Below are 20,838 nucleotides of genomic sequence, written 5' to 3' on the forward strand. Positions count from 1 at the left end.
AGGACTTAGCCAGCCGAGGAATTGAACACACTACGCCTGGGTGGGACCAAAACGCGATGTCAACTCAGCCACCGACCGGTCGATAATAAAACGTGATTTTTTCAGGATGATATCATATTTAGAAATTAGTTGTGCTTTTACATTGGTATTATCTGCGGTACCCACCGCATGAAATTTATCTGAGATAAAAATGAATTTGTTTCCAAAACTTTGAAAAATTTGAAAAACAATAACAGTTTTAAAAATCTGTGCCGAAAAAAAACAATTATTGTCAAGGCGAACTGTTAAAACTGTTGTGCGATATTTACAACCCTAAAGGTTCGTAACAATAAACATTTTAAAGTGAAATCGCCTTCACTATAGAGCAAAATTTGTACAAAAGGGTTGCGTCGCATTGCACAACCCTTTGAAAGCTTTTTCATTGTTCTTATGAATACTATAAATTGCGCTTTAAACGTTATTATGAGAAAAAAACTTTCTCCTTGCTTACGGAATGGAGTTAACGCTTTAGCTAGACTTAACCACATCTTTAAACATTGTTATAATTATGTAATTACGTCGTTACGTTAACGACTTAAAATAACAGTGACTCAGGCAATAAAACACATTATGCCAACTATTTTGTTATGTGCTTTTTATTATAATTTATGGTCAATTACATCACATTTTCTAGAAACGGTTTACCGTTTTATTTCGTACATCTTATTAAAAACTGTGTTTATTGGTATAGACTATCGCTATTTATGAAACTGATATGAATTATTGATTTTATTGTTATCTTTGTACCTTCTCTTGCTACTTTTATAATGCCATAGCAGATATTATGTAACTATGTATGAGTATATCTAGATGATTATTCCTAATCGGTTGTTTAGAATAAAATTATTTAATTCCTTTTACTGTAGATTTTTTTGCGGTATAACAAAGAGGTGCCTATCAAAGGAATTTAATCTGTCGGTATTAAATTAAAAATATATCTGTTAATTAAGCACGGAAGTGTTGAAATTTATATTTTTCACATACACTTATGAGCACCTTGAGATAATAAGAAATAACTGACCGAGAACATTAAGTTTATTGTTATTTAGACATTTAATTTATATCGCATATAAACGAGTAAGTTCATACCAAATCCTGAAAGAAACTGGTCCAAAACATGCGAGCTTTCGTGTCTGAATTCGGTTCGACCTGAGAGCTTTGAAAACTAATGGCGTTTTGAACGGATTAAAGCTCTGAGAATTCTAACTAATGTTTTTTTTCCGGGAAATATTTCAACGGTGGACTGAGCCGATTAAATCACCGACCCATGTACTAAAATACACATGAGAAAGTTATTTTTAAAATAATTACAATATCGATAGTGGTTTTCTAATTTTTCACAGAACATTGGCATTGATTGAACAAGAACAAATTTTACTAATGTTTAGATTGGTTGTTAATTTTTATGTAAATATTATAAAAAACGGCGCCATTTTGAAAACAAGAGACCACACACTAAGCTAGATGATGCAAATGAGATAAAATTATACCTATTTCCTATTTATATAAATGTTGATTAAGATATTTTCAGTCGGACCCTACTTAACTATTTATCATTATTTCTTAAAATTGTTTCGTAGATGGCGGCCTCCTCCGTTACGATTCTTGACTACGATTCCAGTAGTCATGGGTTCACATCCCAGCGTGTGCAAGAAAATTTAATTTTCATCAATTTATGTTATTTCAAAACTTATACATAAAAAATAATACATTGTATATTTGCTGTTCGTTCCAGAGTAGTGGATACTTTCAGTATCGCCCTGGTGAAATAGCACCACTTAGAATCGAAACGTTATTCTAATTGGTTTTAGCCGTGTTTGATGATCAGATCTGAATAACCAGATATTTCCCCACCTTCCTTTTCCCCATATCAGTTTTCTCCCCTCTATCTTCAGCCTCGAAAAACTCCCCAATTGGGGATGCCTTAGTCTCACCGGCTCCAGACGGTTTATAACAGTTGGGACTCTTGTATGGTACACAAATAACAATGAATTAAATGTTTACAAAGTTCATAATTAAAAACAACATAGTAAGGTTTCTTATTGTGGTTATTCAACACAACTAGCGAAAACTCGTAGTCGCCTGGCTTAGTAGAAAATGCACAGAAGATCTCATTAGTACGGAATGCAAAACCTAATGGGGTCTACATTCCCATGTAATGGAGGTTGCGGCAACGTGCATTAGTGTGAATACGTATATTATACAAACACACAAACATACACCAGGAGAATTTATATAATACCTACCTTCACGTAGTCATATATTATGGTGGTGTTAAAGTGCTGGCAATTGGTGTGTGTAGGTACATAATGGAAAATTCACAAGAAACGGTCCTTTAATTGTGGCTCGAGTATTTCATAGAGCTGCAGTTCTCTCCCTCCAATAAATATTTACAGATTTATGTACGAGTATCTTCAGTAAATTGTAAGTAAATTACTATCAACTCGGAACTCAAACAACAAAATTTTTTCAGCGCTTTTTAATCATAAAACATGGAGGAATCCAACAAAAATGTCAAAAGCAGTTTCTTCAATACTCTGAAATATCTGACCGTATTATGGACATTTTAAGATTTTACTAGATTTGCCGAATGCCTTATAGGTCAAATGGAAAATAAAATTAAACCCTATTTAGCAATTTAATTTCATAGCCCGCTGTACCATTATTATTTGTTTGTTGTTTATAGATAATGAAATGAAAACAAGAACCAAACCAAATCTACTTAGCAATATGTCTAATAGAAAACATTAGCTAGTTAACAGTTTCACTAGCACTTATTACAAATGCTTGTAAATCGTTTCATAGATTCCAAAACCTTTATCTTAACGCTATCGAGAATATAAAAATGAAAAAACGGTTTAACGTTTTCTTTTCCGCTATAACCAAATCCTACAGCTCATTTTCCTTTCTCATAATTTAAAATATTTGAAATTCGCCATATTTTACGAATAAATCAAGATACATTAATAATATTACTGATAATAACAATAACAATAAAATAGCATTTATATAGCACAGTTTAATGTTATTTCACTTGCGCTTTACTAAAACAAACTTAACGCTAGAGCCATGGTTCTATCTAGAATGTTAGAATTTTCCCAAACCGACCAAAATAGTCAATTGCCTTTATTATTATTATTTATTTTAGTTGTTTGTGGTGGGCGTTATTCCTGCATGAAATGATTCACTTTTAACGAACTCAAATTTCTTTGAATTTAAGTGTCGTTTTCTGTGATGTATGGTAATAAGTTGGGTATTCAAGCGATAGATGGATAGTCAGAAAGCTTACTCCAGAGTCCGACAGATGTCGCTAGAGTGTAGCAATTGTCTATGGGGTATCCTTGTCAAACTTCTAGAAAGAGAGAATTACCAACCCTCGGGTAATGAACAGTGTAGCTAGATTCATACTTATTTATTGTAACGTAAATACACGCAATTGTTGTAAAGAACCTTTTACTTTATCAAAAGTTTCCAACCCACTAAATCTGAAAGTAAAGGCAGAGATATAACAATTGGAATAATTAGAACAAAATTGGAACTGCTTGTGTAGCAAATAATTCTAAGGTATAGTAGGTAGTTACCTAAATATAATAGGTATAATATTTAACAGATTTTTTAAATTGTTTTTTTCAAAACTGGATTATTAACTTGATATTCCTTAGATATCCCAGGATTTTTCACTGATCTGCGCTAGTTTATTAACAAATAGGTAGGTATCTATTATAAGAACCAAAATATATCGAGTTTTTAAAACGTTTTCACTTGAGTGAGTACAGTTAAATGTTCAATATTAATTTTATCATTTCACTCCATAACTGCATCATAAATCTACTCAGTTTAGTAAAAAAACTGTATTGGAAAAATGCAAAAGTATTTTATTATGGGTAGGTAGGTACTAGTTCAGTGCTTAGATACCAGGTTAGGTAAGCACAGAATGTGAGCTTTTTCTTACCAAGCTTGTAAGTAAGAAGAGTTTGAACAGCGGAGGCAGTTATTATTTATTGAACATAAGAATAATTACGTGCTTGTACGCACTAAAGCTCCAACGTAATGGCTCAACATGTTGAAAACATAAATAGGAAACCACAATATTATGTTCCTGAATCATAGTCTAATTTTAGCTTGAATCGATCATCGCCGTGTAAAATCTATTGAAAATTGTGGGTGAAATTTACAAACTCATTTAAAACTTATTATTCCGGAAAACAAATCAATGATAGTCAGATTAATAAAAAAAAATCGTTATATAAGAAGATTATTTCTGTCTATGAGAATACGCTCACATGCTTTTTTGTCCTGTTCAAAGTAGATCAAAGCAAAACAAACAATTGAAAGAAATCTTACTTGAACAGACTATTTAATAATTACATTAACGTTATATTTAAAGTGGAAATTTTCTAATACGAGCTAAAAAAATATTAAAATTCCATAAAAGAGTGTTTCACTGATATTTTATGAGTGTGTAACTTTTTGTTTCTGATATTGTACCTTAAAATGACACATTCAACTACACTAGAATAAGCTGCTTAACATATATGTTATTTTTACTATTCACGAGCAATATTTTATGTTTGATGCAACTTTCTTATAAATTTAAATATTTTTAATTCTTATTTTGTTATTTTATTAGAGATATAGTTACAAGAAGGAAATCCGTAATTGGTTTATTTTGGCTATACCACACTGATAAAAAATAAGCTGTCGATTTTCAGCAAAAAAATTATCATGAAAGAATTTTTACATGTTGTTAAATGATTAGCTTAAGTCTATAAAATAAATTAAAAATATAAATACCGTTAAACTCCCCGCACACCACACGGTCGAAGGGGCTCATCCAATCTGAAAAGTGGAAATCTGTTATCAATTAAGCAGTATGTTACTTTTCCTGTAAATTGTAAATGGAAACATAAAAACATTGGCAATTTAAAGATAAGCGGACTAAAGAAATATCGTGAACATAATATTGTATACAGAACAGATATTAAATGAACTATTCAAATATATTATTTTTAATGACTACTTGTTTGTACCTACGAAAACAATGTAGGTAATACCTAATCAGAACACATTTTAGGTAATAAAACCTGTATGACACGGGTAGGCACATTAAATACTTTTGTGTACATATGGTGAGTATTCTTATTGCATTTGTCATGATGTCTTTTAGAAAAAGACACGTGTTCTCGATATATTCTGAATGACTAATATTTTATCACGAAGTTTGCATGCTGTCACTTTATTGACAGGATCTTTTTTCTCCGTGCACTTTCCTGTATCATAGAACTATCCTAGTACAATAGCATCTGCTCTGGGGACTTTGGAAATTCACTTGATCCTGCATTTTCTTCTAAATTCCACGTCCATTCATTTACAACATCATTTATGTTCTCCTAACCCTCGATTTTTATAATATTTTAAAATCATATTTTATTTTTAATTTATTTTATAATCATTAATAAAATTTCATTTAAATTTTACACTGGAAAAAACTACTTAGGTACTCAATTTTGGAAACCAACACGAAATTGGTAAATACTAATTTAATCTATTTTTTTCTTTCATCAACAATTGCAAATTCATTTTTGGCGTCATTTTATTTACATGAAAATAACAAACTTTGTTTAGACCACTATTAAATCAAAATTATCTACATGTCTCGAAACCAATAGTAGGTATTAGGTAGATATGCCAAAATTATTGCATAATATAAGAATACACGATAAGTCGGCATTTATAGACAAAACACATTACAGTAAGCGGTGTTTAACTAGTTATTATAAATATTAAATTTATAAAATAAATTAAATCAATAGACAATAATTATTATATTTATAACAAAAACTTTTATAAATTAAAAATTAAAACTCGGTTAACAATGAGCAACCAGGATGTCTAAATAACAAAAAAGTATTACAAATACAGAAATATTAATGTGAAAAAAATAATAAAATTTGGGCTTTATAATTTGGATTTAAAAAAATTTATTCAGACATAACCTAATGTTATTTTTTTCAATTCAATACCACTAGTTCCTGAACCCAGTATAAACTATACTACCATCTGAATAAGTACTTACAGTTAGCATCAACCCGCATTCAATCTATTCTATACCTCATACGTCTACCGAACCGCCGATAAACATGGACGTTATCAGCAAAATGCTAAAATAAATTAGTGATAAAAATTCAAACGAAAAAAATAATAATTAGGTATAATCGTTTGTTGGAGCCAAGTTTGAGGCGTGTTTTTTTCTAGTAATGGTAATGAAAAAGTGTACGTTATAGTAATTAACAAACGTTGACCAACACATAATATACCTAATGCAATAACGCTAATTTATTTGACCTTTGGCTAAAGTTCGATGAATTATTGCTACTCCATTCTATAAAGGAAGATTTGAGAATGCATAGAAACACATATTTTATACTAGTTTGTAACTTGTATTATTATTCACCAAACAGAAGAGATTTAGGGCCGCGAAAAACTTAAGTATGAATACGTGAGGCATTGTTGGCACATTAGTGGTTTCAACGTAATAATTCAAACAAAGCATTATTGTTTAAATATTTATAACTATTACTTACTTACCTACCATAACACTTTCAGCACAATACGAAGTATTAGGTATCAACGAACTTTACGACCACATGTCATGTTGTATTTTAACAAACAATAAATCATCCTAACAATAAAAAACGTACCAACAAACATCAATAAAAAGAATGTAAGTACATTAAAACATTGTTCTTCGTGTTACAATTCCAATACACGCAATTACAAATGAACGCAATTGAATGAAAAACCTCAACTTGCCACAATTTTGTTACTAATTTAAACGTTAAGATTAGTAAATTTTACTGCAATGGAAAATCATTACAGAGGCGTAGAAAATTATACAGTATTTGCATACAATGTTATGATTTGAACGCGTTTGGATTTCAATGCACGTGTTTTAGTTATTTGCACTTAATGCCACTGAAATTTTGAACGTTAAACTTGTATTAATTATACCCTGTGGTAAGAAACTTACTGCAGATAACGCATTACAGGTTACAAATTACTTATCAACCTTAAAAGTATTATGACGATTAAACTAATTGAAATACTTGTTGTTTAAGTAGGTAAGGTTTAAACAAATGGCATAATTTATTTTGTGGCACATCTCAAAAGTGATTATAAAACGATTGTCTGAAAGTTGTTTTAAGCCATCTGCATTTAACAAAATACCTAATGTATGTAGCAATATCTTTTCCGTATTCGATGTTAAAACCACCTCTCATTTTCCTTTAACCGTTGGAAAGTACTCGCACTTTTATGACCTATAAAAGTTATATCGAACTTAACTTCCATGCAAGAGGGCGTATAGTAAATACAATGTGCAAAAAACGTAAGGTAGGTAGAAACACTACATTTAATGATCTGAAAATAGCAAGATAAGAGCAAAAAGTAAATATACGCTTACAGTTGTGCTCCTATCTAAACACAGAAATTAAAATTAACCTTCAAATTTATAAATTTTTTGTTGAATATGGTTTGAGATTTTCACGGCCTATTACTAGTGATTTATGTTTGGGGTATTATTCCGTGTTGGGCTACCTTTTTCTTTAGCCAACCTTTCGGAAAGCATTACAGTGTCTATCATCCTACATATACTGACACTGTAATGCTGTCCATTGGATACGATAATTTTCAGTTGGTTCAAAACAGAACTTTGTACACTGAGGTACCAAGCTATCAAATCTTCAAATTGATTTATAAGAGTAGTTATTGTCCGGCGAGACAAATGTCTTGGCTGCGAAATATACGAGAGTGGACCGGCATTAGAAGTGTGGAGGAGCTATTCCGGGCAGCGCAAGACAAAGAGACATTTTCTAGAGTGATCGCCAACGTCGGGGGGACCTGATACGGCACATAAAGAAGAAGATTACCCGGCGTTGCTCGAGTTTCAACACCCTTTTTTATTATAAATTTATTTATACATGTTAGAAAAATATCAAACACACAATATCGCTCCTTGTCCTGTTATTTTTTTAAATATTTTGACAGTTGAATGATAATCTTAAAGCTCTATAACTCACGATGGAAATTACATTGTGGACTAAAAATGGTCGCATTGACCTAGAACTATTAGAGAAATGTGACGTTCAAATCACACAACACCAGAGTTCACCGTTCAAATATATATACTAGGTATTTTATTACATTCCTACACGTATAAGTACCTAGATTGAGTTTCCTTCAAATGTTTTCCTCCGTTTCATAAACACTTTTCCTACTAGGTACCTAATATGAAATAAAAGTGGATGGTTATGGTTAAGCAATATTAAGCATAGACGTTATTTTTTGGTACAAATATTTAAAGTTGGATATGATGCCTACAAAGTAATTTGATTGTCCATGACGGTCAGTGAAATGAAGCGTATAAACGACCGCAATTATGTGGCTTACTTTGCGTGTTCCTAAATTTTTATGCTCTCGGTCGAATAAAATGTACTTACAACTCGGAACAACGCAAAGTTGTTGCGGTTTCATTCAACATATTTGTTTATAAATTACTAACCAACCATCAAGCAGGAGTAGGCAGAGAGGACGGACCGCTAAACAACTCGGTCTTGGCACACACTCCTTGCCTCATACATACTCTTCTATTATTCTGACTCTTGACATGTCATGACTCGAGTATCTGATTCACTTGATCGTGCCATATCTTCTTCGGGCGTACCCGACTTCCGCTACCATTCACATTTGCGTTACATATTCTCCTTACCCTCCTTTCTTTATTCATTCGCTCTACATGCGCAAACCATCGAAGCGTCCCTTGCTTAATCTTTCTCATTACGCTTATATCGGCCTTGCATTCTTTGCGGATCTCAACATTTCATACATGGTTATACCACACATCCCCATCTCAGGGACATCTATCTCATTTCAATAACCTAAATTTTGTAAATTAGATATGTAGCCAGCTACCTCCGCAAGGTTAAACGCATGCTTTCGTACAGTTCAGTAGGTGGTGTAGGTACCTTTTTATAAATAAGTCTATAACTAACTAACGAACCATCACGCCGTTTCCCCAAAAAGGCGTAAATTCTTCACGAATTCAGTCAAATGAGTCTACCATATGTTAATGTTTAGGTTACTTAAGGTTAATGATACCTAAGTTTTTCACAATTCATTGTATAGGTTAGGTTAGGTAGGGTTTAAAGTTTTTACAAGTTTGTTACAATTAATTGCTTAGATTAGGTTAGGTTAGGCTTATAAAAATTTTACAACACTAATTTGTAGTACCTACCTTCCTGTTTTGTAGAATTTTTTCATAAATTGCATTAGAAATGTTGGCACATTTAATAATTATTTTTTATGTACACCAATAAGTACTGACCTAATTAAAAATTGAGTGCGTCTATGTTAATCGTTCAATTAGGTATAATCCCATATTTTAAATGCTAATAACATAATTATTTCCAACAAAACAGTAGCACTAATATTGTTTCAACTTCTTAACCATAATTTAAGTGTAGCGGATATATTATGAATTTTGGAAATTCTTGCACAAAGAATTAACCAAGGATATTTAGGTCGCTTCACGGCAGGGGTTAAAGATAATTTAAAATTTTGGAAATCGTACGACTAATTATCATTTAGGCGTGCAAATTACATTTAGGTATTGCGCATGGAAAATTCAAATAAATTAAATGTATTTCCGTATTAATAAACAAATTAAGTTTTACTTTAAATAACAATATAGGGCTACCCAACGCTACCTGCTACCTATTAATAAGAAGTAAATATAAATAAATGTTCGTTTGTTATTTCTAACAGACGTATATTATCGTATCGTACGTCTTGTTTAATTAAAATATAATAATTTAGTATAACAAAAACATAAATAAATTTCTCAAATTAGGTTTATTTTGAATATAAATGAAGTTACAGCTTATTAATGAACGTTATTGGCCTACACATGTATTTAAATGTCTTTCTCTACCTAAAAACGTTAATAAATGTTGTCTGTGGTCCTATAGACAACATCTATCCACAGTATCTGAATATTTAAATACATTTTCTAGCTTCCTTCCTCAATCATATGTCATTTTTATTTAACATTTCATTTAATAAGCTCTCGCTTTGACCAACGGAAAAAGCTTAAAATTTAAACTTATCTGAATCGTAACCTCGTTTGAGATGTTAAAACATTTTTATAAATAGTTTCAATCAAATAATAATATCAATCTGTGATCTTTAAAGTGTTTTAAAAGCGACAAACATTGTTTGGGTCAAGTAAAAGCTTTTGAAAGATTTTTCCGGAGCATTTCTACTCAGTCGGGAAAAGAATTTATTGGTTACATTATACACGTCGGGAAAATCAAAATGTTGAGCTCACTAACGTCAAAGAACGGGTATTAAAAGAACCATTTTCTCAAAGTAATGGTACGTCTCAGTCTGCTTATAAAACCACAATTCTGCTAATATATTGAGATCAGGTTAAAAGCACCTTTGAATAACAAAGATGATTTTTTTTAATGAACAATTTTTTTTATTTTAAAAATTTTCGTATTATGTTAAGAAAATAAGGAAAGTTTGTGATGAACGTTTTATTAATAAACGTAAATATTTTATGTAATTTTTTGAGCCACATTAGATATGAAAAATAAAATCGTAAATTCCCGTTTTGGTCAAGTATTTATTTATCAAAAATGAATTATTGAACAGGTCTAACGGAGTTTTAGAAAGTTCGGTTCGTGATTTTTTAAAAGTCATAAAATATTTAAAACGGCGATGCAAATTATTAGTGGGTCGATATTTAATGAGTCATTTATATTCAAGCATACCGAGATGTGGCTTTGCGTACGGAAAACCATTAAAAATGAAGACTTTATGTCTCATATCTACAGGTCTCTTTGAATTGCCCATTCTGCATGATATAAATCATAGATTTTTTTACAGAGGTGAATTTACGAAGGAATTTATCTGCTTGAGTAAGTATCTTATAAACGAATTGTAAAAACACCTTTATTGTTTTCAAACAATTTACCTATACGTAGACAACATATTCCATACACCTAATAATATATTTGTTTTTAGTTTTATTTATCATTAAATTTGTTTTTTTTTTCTTTACTTCTTTCTTATGTTTCTATAAAATAGTATTTTTTAGTTCTTCTAAGTTATTTTTATTATTACTTCATGTGTGATTCATACTTACATACTTATGTTTCTATAAAATAGTATTTTTTAGTTCTTTTGTGTCATTTTTATTATTATTTCATATATAACTACCACAACACGGGCATTAGCCTAGTATGGTAGTTAAAAAATGTCTAAAAATGTAACATATATATATTTATTAAATAATAAAATTAAAAAAAACTAAGAAGTGGCGGTTCGTGACTTTTGGGTTACTAAAGTGCTAATATTACAAAAATGGCATTATTGATGTTTTTGTAGCTGAAAACGATTTTTTTTTCGATAAATCGATTTTATATATATTTTTAGGAAATCCAATCTGAATTTTCCTGAAAATCTTCATACTAATAAACGAATTTTCGAAAAAAAAAACGTTTTCAGCTACAACAATATCAATAATGCCATTTTTGTAATATTAGCACTCTAGTAAACCACTGCACCTAAGCCACAATTTTTAGGGCTGGCAATTTTTCGATCCTTGGTTTTTATCATTTTCATTGTTTCATATTGGTTAATTAATATCAATTTTATTTGGATTTTTGATTTGAAGAGATAATTTAATAATGATAAAAATTCGTTCTTGTGTTCTATAAACATACATTTTTTTTTTTTTAAATTGCAAAATTGGATTTCTGTTTTAACTTTAGAAGAGTTTTAATCACAGACAAATTAATAATTAGGTAGATATTAAGAAGCCGCATATTTAGAATTCAATTATTACTGCATATTATATTGGTATACCATATTAATGAAAACATAACATTAGCATTATTTCTCCACCATTAAAATATATTTTATTCTTACGCCTAATTAATAAGTTACCCACATACTTACCTTGATTGAATTTATTTCTCCATAACAAGCTGGTAAAAATTTGCAATTTAATATATTGAATATTTTATTAATGCCTACGGGGCCTACTAATAGAAACATTTCTGTCTGATAAATGATTGTACGGCTCCGTTATAACGGCGCAGAATAAGCTTATTAATTTATGGCATACACGGAGAAAACTTACTGATATGAAATATTGTTAATTTTTAAAAAAATGGTCAATTCATTCGTTTTCCTGTTGAAAATGGGATTGGAGGCCTATAAAAAGTGGAACACGTGTACTTCAAAATAATAATATTTTCGCTTCTCGTCCATTACATTTATTCGGACAAGGTCACCTGCGTTAAGCACTTGTTCAGATATATTCTGAATGACTAACATTTTATCAGAAAATGGTCATGGAGTCACATTTTTAACAGTATCTTGAAAAAAAAGCCGTAGGTACTCATTTTTCTCCGTGTAGATTCATCAAAAACAACTTGGTAGAAGGAAGATTGCTAGGTAAGAGCAGTTGGAACTTAATTCTTGAACATCTTATTTCAACTGATTGAATAGCGTGGGTTTGTAGAAAAAAACTTTATCGTATGGAAGACTTTGCAAAGATGAATCACTGGAAAATTGAGGTATTATGTATTTTTTCCATTTTGACTTTTCATTCGAAGAAACAAGAAGGAAACTAAGTACCTACCTACCATTGAATCTTCTGATAGTAATAGTAAAAATACTATAAAGATATGACTAGTTTTGTAAAGATATTTACCCAAAAAGTGCAATTCATATGCCACCATCAAATATGGTACTATATAAATTAACTTTAGAGTACCGAAGTTTTGTATCTCTGGAACTTTCAAAGTTATTCAATGTCACCGGACCAGCAGTGCAAGATGCACGATCGCAATATCCGGCAGCATTTGTCCGAAAGGACACAACGAGATATATTATATATTCGTTGACCCATCAGTCCTTCGTAACAAGTAGTGAGAGAGTCAGTCAACTAGCTAGGATTGATCATGTATGCTGAGCGGGGGAGGACAGAACCATTAAGACGGTTTAAGAAGTCAAGCCATCTGGTACCAGGCCTTTAGTCAGACCAAAACTACGCTTCGCCGACAATGTAAGTAGGTAAGAATGGCCGCCGCTCAACGTGAAACGGGAGAGAAGGATTGCTAGAAACAAAATCTATCGATCTCTGCATTAATTTTGTGACCATTTGATGTCGTAGGTACACATCGCAATATAAATTCTTTATTTATATGGTGTAAATCATCAATCCATTAACATTTATTTGATTGATTTCTGAGGGTATATACACACTTAAAAATTTACTAAGAGTTCAGTATTACATTCCGAAAGTATAAATAGCACTGCATCGCATTTCGTCGGCTTACTGCCAGAAGTCATTAACTAAAAAAATGTCGATTCTGAGATAATCGTTTTTAAATTTTTAGTTACCTAGGTACCTCAGTAATATATACCTAAGCCAAAATATTTGTACTTCTTACTACACATTTATTAATCTATGTGGATATTTAACTTTTTATTTTATTCACATTAATGGGACGAAAAACAAAAATAAAATTGAACTTAGTGACTTTTGAAAAACCGCTTTTCGCGGTTGGTTCGTTTCTTTCCCATTATTAGTGGTTCGGTTCACGATTCGGATCGCAAGTGTATAAGCGCCAGATCAACGAATGATGATATTTTCGCCTCGCAAGAAGTTACCAAAATGTTTACGAAAAGTGAAGTGTAGGCGTATTTTTTCACTTTCGAAAGTCATTAAATATTTTGTAAAATGGTTACTGGATGTTCAATTAGCTATAAGCAAGGTGTTATTTGACATAATGCATCGGACTGGATAAAGCATGACAAAATAGGTAGGTATATTTTAATTACAACTCAGTTTTGACAAAATGTCACAAAATGTCTTCTGGCAGTAAACACACAATTTATGTTTTAATTTTGATTTTAGCAATTTTCTTAAATACAAAATTGGGTTGTTGTTCTCGTGGCCAAAAATAATTTTCATATTCATCCTTATTGTATTTTAAAAAACTGTAAATCAAGCGTTGTCATTTCAAAAATGAAAATCTCATTGAGAAGTGTATTGCGCAATAAAAATAATACAGACCATTGGGATGATACATAAGAAACTTCCTTTGCAACCAAACTTCACAAGGATGCGTAAGTTTGTAATTATTATAATTAGGTACTAGACATTATTCGGAGATCCAAGTGAATCAATGTGGGTCTTACTTTGTTTTCCGTATAAATAATTGGTTATTGCTACCCTAATAGCAGAACACGGTTCGTTATAGCCCGCTAACGGCAGCTCGATAAACTTTATCGTGCCGTTGCGTTTGTATGGGTCGTTAATTATTTATTGCACAATTTATTGGTCGTGTCATTTCGAGTTAAGCCTAGCGGATCAAACGCTGCACGAGTAGTGGGAGGCAAATGTTTGCGGATGAAAAACAGTCTAAGAACAGAATTAATATCACGTATTTTACTCACTTTACCTGATACAGGTATCTATTGATTTTTCCGTTAAAAAAAAATATCTATTATAATAATTAGAATTGGTTTATACTTTTAGCCTTTCTAATAAACGAATTTAAATTTACTCAACTGATACACAGCCAGATTGATGGTTGTTTATCAGTTATAAACTTGTTTATAAGTAGCGCCTTTTGTCTCCAAATGGAAATTAATCGTTTTATTTGTAAGAAGATATGTAAATGATACGAAAATTTTCAACAAGGTGACTTTTTACAGAAACCGCGCTGTACAAATTATCAAAATATTATTATTATTATCATGAGGGCTTATAGGTACAAAATGCTTTTCATCAAATTCCTTCATTCGGTAAAAAAACATCATCGTTGATTTTTTTTTACAGAATCTGAACTGCTAAATATCGTTATTTAAATTACTAAATTACTTTGTGAGATGACCTAATTTTTTATTATTACAATGTTGGCATGACACGTAGATGGTACCTACCTACCCATTTCTTTGTTCAAAATACGCATATTTAAATTTTTAATTTGTAAATACCTATTGAAATAACATTTAAGACAAGCGTATCTACCTCCTGTAGGTAGTATATTTTAAATACCAGTGGATTTTCACGTAATATTTTAAATACCAGTGGATTTTCACTTATTATAGCCACTTAATTGTAGGTTCCTACAAAGTAAGGTTTGAAAAAAAATAAAAACAAGCGTTAAACCAGCAAACACTCCGTGCTTCATTCGCATTCCTGGGGTATACCCGACTGCTTCTTCCGTTCACTTCTGCGTCATGCATTCATTCTACTGACACTCCTTTCTTTGTCCATCCGCCGTACGTGTTCAGATTCACTAAGCGTCCCTTTCTCAATCTTATGCATAAGGTACGTTTACATCGGCCTTGCAGTATTTTCGGATCTCTTCATTTGAAATTCTGTCATACAAAATACGATTCGGTGAAAAACGTAATTTTTGTGGTAATTTCTCTTCTTAATTAGGTATGCTAGATATCATTTTTTGTTTTTAGTAAGAACAGTGACAGATTCCTTAGCAGATTTTCTTAATATTTTACAACCTACTAAAGTTTTCGAAATCGTTTTCCTTAACCAATAACGTAACCAAAGAATCGCAAAAAACAATTAGGTACCTACGCCTAATATTGACGGGCTTTGCGAGCTGTATATTAGATATGACAGGTATGCATTTCTTAAAAGGAATTCATAGTACCCTTTACATCAAAAAGAAAATCAACTTTTACCATGACCCAAAAATCTAACAATCGAAACGATTAAATGTTTAAACAGTTTTGGATAACTTTAAATTAATCTCTATCTTCCACTTTAAGATCATGGCAGTAGTGTAAAGTTAGGTACCTAGTTACTTAAAAGTTGGATGATAATGTGATAAATAATAATAAAAAAACAAAACACCATTTACCGATAGTAAAAGACGTGACCGTACAAGCCATGACGCTAAGCGTCCCGACGCACCGCTATGCAACGCTCGTCGAAGCTAAGATGGCCGCCACTGTTGTCACTACTGCCTACTGATAATAGAAGCTTTGGGGAATATTGGATTTGTAATGTGACCGCGTAATATAAGACAAACATTTTAATTAAAATATAATTAACTAATAGATACGAACAAGGGAGACGAAAATAAATGTAGGTACCTACTTAAAATTTAATGAAACCTTGTTAAATGACTATATATATCAGGTATGTAAGAAGAAGTGTAATTTAAGTGAAACCTATTTGTAAAGAAGTCATTATTATTTTATAAGTAGGTACTTAGGTACCTACATGCGTTCATTATTTATGATTTTATAAGTAGGTGCTTACTTACCTACCTAACAACGATTCTTTTTTCAGTTCGAAATGAAGAAAACGCTGAGATATTTAATTGAACGCTGATTCCCTAATTGTTTGTTATTCCAACTATCAAAGTTTACGCTATTTATACCCGCAGTACAATTAATTTCATAAATGTACGCTAGTTGTTCATTATCCGATAATATTAATCTAACATTAAGTTTTGTTCACCTAATTAAATAGGTATTTAAGTATTATTGTTGTTTTTTAATTGAATAATTGATTTATTGCAGTCAACTTGTTATCAATGAATTTATTATGAACCTGATTAAAACAGTTTATCAAATGTAGTATTATTATGATTTCATTAATTTAATTAAGGCAGTATTATAATTAACGTTGTTGTCAATAATTGAATTAACATTATTGGGTCGTATCCTAGATACAAACACTTTCTCAAAAGCGTTGCTAAGAAGTTAAAATTATTGCATGTTTACGTTGAACCTTCTTTAGGAGGTTATCTTAATAATTAAATAGTCGGTAAGTAGGACCTATAAAACAGCTTATCATCTATTACCGTAAACAGAATGATAATGTTCTGTTTTATTGCAATAAATCTGCAATTAAATGATTTTATGTATCCTAATTGATAGTTTAATTATAGCGAATGTTCAATTAAGGTTTGAGGTGAGTACCTACCGATGTTCTAGGTTCATCTTCGTAATACTATACCTAGTACGTACCTTGTCTATCTTCTATGTACCTACTATATTTCTACATGCAATTTCATTCGTTTTACTATCGAAACTACACACGTAATAAAGATTATAAATTATAATAAACAACAACATGCAATGGTTTACGGGATAGTTATTAAGTACAGAATAGGTACCACCTACTTTAATGACATCAGATAAGCAATAGAAGACATAATTCACTCCCACAAAGTGTTCATAGGAGGTGTTACGGTCTTCTAAATTACTACATTGTTTGTAAGTAGTAAGTAAGTAGGTATATACCTATGATGTACTAAAGACTAAACCAAGCAATGAGTAACAATACAAAGACAAATAACATTCTCTTGGTATGCTACGTTTAAGTGCCACGATTTTTATATCACAACACAGGTCCCAAACAACTTAAAATTCTACAGTAGTGCCCAGAGCAGCCATTTTATTTTCAGTGCATCGTGTAAATGAATGTCTCCAAAGCTATTTTAGGTTCTGTTATGAATTTGAATCAAAGAAACTTCAATTTGGCCTTGGGAAATGATGGACTGAAGAATAAATAATAAAGTGGGCGTAACAAAAAGTAGCTACAAGGATTTGGTTGCTCCCACATTCTAAACTGAAGCAGAACAACAGAGGGCCTGCGATTGAACTTAAGAAAATTAAAAATGTTCTTCCAATGATATGGATAATACAGGCAAAAGGAAGTTCACTTTGGGCTACCACTGAATTTCTGCAACTTTTCAGATTGCTTACATTTTCAATTGAAGACTTTTCACAAATGGGAATAAACTAGCAACAAGCATTGAGGTCCTCTGAGATGTCATCAAAAGGAACACGAGGTCACTGGGGGAAATGGGCACAACAACACAACTGGGATATAATGCCTAGAGAGGACGCAGACGGTGGAAGATGGTGTATGATGATGTAGTACTGACCCGTGATAGACATCCAGGGGTAGCGCGGCAGGTCGGGCAGGGGCTGCGGCGCGGGGGCCTGCTGCGAGCAGGAGCCGAGGGGGTCAGCCGAGGCTGCCGAGGCGGCGGACGCAGCGGCTGCCTGGTGGTAGAACTGCGCTGCCGCCGCCATGGAGGCCGAGGCCGCCGACACCGAGGCACTGGACGCGCCCCCGTTCTGGTGGTGCCCCAGGTAGTTGACCACGGAGTCCGCGGCCGGGTAGCGGCATGACTTGTCCGCGTCGGCAGCTGCGGCCGCCAGCGCCGCGGGCGGGAAGCCGCCCACCACGGGGGCCCCGCCGAACTGCTGGTGGTGGGGCACGTAGGGATACATGCGCGATGGTTGCGCGGGGGACCCCGCCCCCGCTCTAGGTGGAGAGCCTCCCAACTCCAGAGCCCCCGAGAACAGGTTTCCGTGCAGAGGCTGCTGGTACTTGGGGAGCATGCTATCGATGATGAACTTGGAGCTCATGACTCCGGGGCGGCACGCGCCATGCCCCGGGAACACGACGTGGGCACCGCCGAACGCGGGGTAACTCGACGTCGCGCGGGAACTCGCGAACACCTCGTGAACGTGACGTGCTGGGCTCGGATCGCGTGCGTGCGGCGTGAGGCGTGCGGCGTGCGGCGTGCGGCGTGCAGCGTGCCTCTCGCTATCCTCGCGGACTTCTAATGACCCGATCCGGCTCGTCTCGCCGCCATAGCGCGCCTCCGCCCCGCGTCCCCTTCCCCGCACCCGTGCAAGTCAGAGGTGACGGCCATACCGCGGCGAGGCGGAGCGAGCGAGACGCCAAAACTCATTTTTCAAACGGCCCACGTTCCCGCGATACCGAAAAACCGGACATTAACAGAAAACGGTTGTACTCGTTAATTCTTACCTGCGTTTCGCACATTAGAAAGAGATAACGGGTGTTCAGTCGAGGCCTGCCGATAAATAATGGCGGTGACAGCGGTTCTCCCTCCCCGCTTTCCGACCAATGGCGGCGCAGTTCGCTGACGGCCCGACCAATAGGCGTCCCGCGCCCCATGCCCTCCGGTACTCCGGCTCTACGCTGTACGACAGCTTCCAGCTCCGAGCCGCCGAGCTCCGAACTCGTACTCACTACAGAACGGCACTCCCGTTCCGAAGGACCTCGTCCCATGTCCCTAATGCCATCTAAATTATTAATAATCCATTAAAAACATAACATAATCCATATAAAATTACATAAATACTCGAATAACCGTAAAGGTAATAGTCTCACCTACCTGTTGTAGTGGTACGGTAGTACCGGGCACGGGCAGTTGGGCACTTGGGCACTTGGTTGCGGCCGCCTGCTTTACTGCAGCGCTTTTATCGGTACTTGTGGTTGGTTATACAGCGCTGAGCGCAGTAAGGAGTAAGGAGGTAGTGGGGTGGCGTAAGTTTTTTATGTTATTGTCATGTCTCCATATGACATGTGTTATTGACCGATAATTTCACACATGATTTTTTTACACATTCTTAGGTGGTAAGTCTCCAAATGGCTGTTAACTTTTTTATGCACTCACGCCCGCAATAAGACCTAATGTTTTACGACGGCATAAAAATTCCCAAACGGTTTCTACTCAAACACTGCTACTATTGTGCCGAGCGTTTCTTCTCGTTTGTTTGACAACCAACACCTTCCGTTTTTCTGTTAATCATTATTATGTATTGATTTATAACTTGCACAGAACAAAATACGTCCATCAGTTCGTTGACGCGGCTTACCACTTCACACTTAACACCTAAAAACAAGCACGAGCACTTCACAAGAACTTATTATTTAGATTTTGGTAAAGTTGATATTTATGAAATGTTTTTTCAAACCATTTTAGAAGGGTAGATACTATACTGAAGAAAAGTATAAAAACACCATATTTTAAAACCCTTCATTGCCTTTGAGATTTTTTTGGTACAATAATGTTAATAATAATAATATTTGGCTAATTTGGCCGTTTGAATGAAAAAATACCTGGGCGCTGTAGATACGTAGGAAGGATATATAGTTTCATATTATGAATATGAAAAAAATTGGCTGCATCACAATACCAATTACTATATAATGATTTTTTTTAGTCTTGAGTCTAGTACTTGATACTAGACTGAATTCTCGATAGAAAATTATTTTTTTTAATAGCAACGATAATATCAGGAATGAGACATTTAGATATTCGCTTGTACCTAGATTGCATACAGTTAGCAATACCTGCTTTCTGGGTTCTATATAATTTTAAAAGAAAATTTATTTTTTATTATTATTCTGCTGAATTAGGTATTTTGTAAACTTGTTTGTAAAAGCCCATAAGAGCGTATAAATAAATAAAATTTAAATAGGTAGGTTGGTACCTACATAATATTACGTTCAACCTACCTTTATCACATAGTTTTTAAATGCCATAATCATATTAAACATTTAGGTAGTGGCTGATCGAATTCAGTTTATGATTGTGCTAACATTTAAGATAATCTTGAAATAAAATGAGTGTAATTTGTGTTTCAAGCTCATTAATAGTCTATATTAATTTTCAACATGGAATCCATGTAGATATTATGGTTGAAAAACATAATATATTTTGTATTTTTTTTTGTATTTCTGTAGACATCATGAAAAAAAATTAATTTAAAGGGTGAGAGAACCCACATGGCGACAAAAAAATCCCACAAGTGTAAAAATATTTAAAGGGCTAGATTGTGACAAAACTAGCTTACCTATAGTATTTAGAAAAACAATTTTTTTAAATAAAATTTTGGAAATTTTTGTCGTTTGTTTTT

At 33.3% G+C, this 20,838-nt stretch overlaps 1 protein-coding gene across 2 annotated transcripts in view; it reads right to left on the reverse strand.

Annotated features, from left to right (window-relative positions):
* abd-A (abdominal A) overlaps positions 1-18,748 on the reverse strand; it is a 70,523-nt gene extending 51,775 nt beyond the window's left edge. Inside the window, exons 1-2 of one of the 2 annotated variants that reach the window (XM_089639463.1) lie at positions 18,045-18,748; positions 4,834-4,878 (exon numbers count right to left, since the gene is read on the reverse strand). In XM_089639463.1, the coding sequence (XP_089495589.1) occupies positions 4,834-4,878; positions 18,045-18,534 (535 nt within the window). In that variant the 5' untranslated portion in view covers positions 18,535-18,748. Of the gene's footprint in view, positions 1-4,833; positions 4,894-18,044 lie in introns of both variants that reach the window. The other variant, XM_089639462.1, reaches the window with a different exon arrangement.
* Positions 18,749-20,838: the final 2,090 nt, after the last annotated feature.

The sequence above is a fragment of the Hesperophylax consimilis genome, chromosome 14, assembly GCF_061612785.1.
Source record: "Hesperophylax consimilis isolate HC1 chromosome 14, BYU_Hcon_1.0, whole genome shotgun sequence".
Taxonomy (NCBI): domain Eukaryota; kingdom Metazoa; phylum Arthropoda; class Insecta; order Trichoptera; family Limnephilidae; genus Hesperophylax; species Hesperophylax consimilis.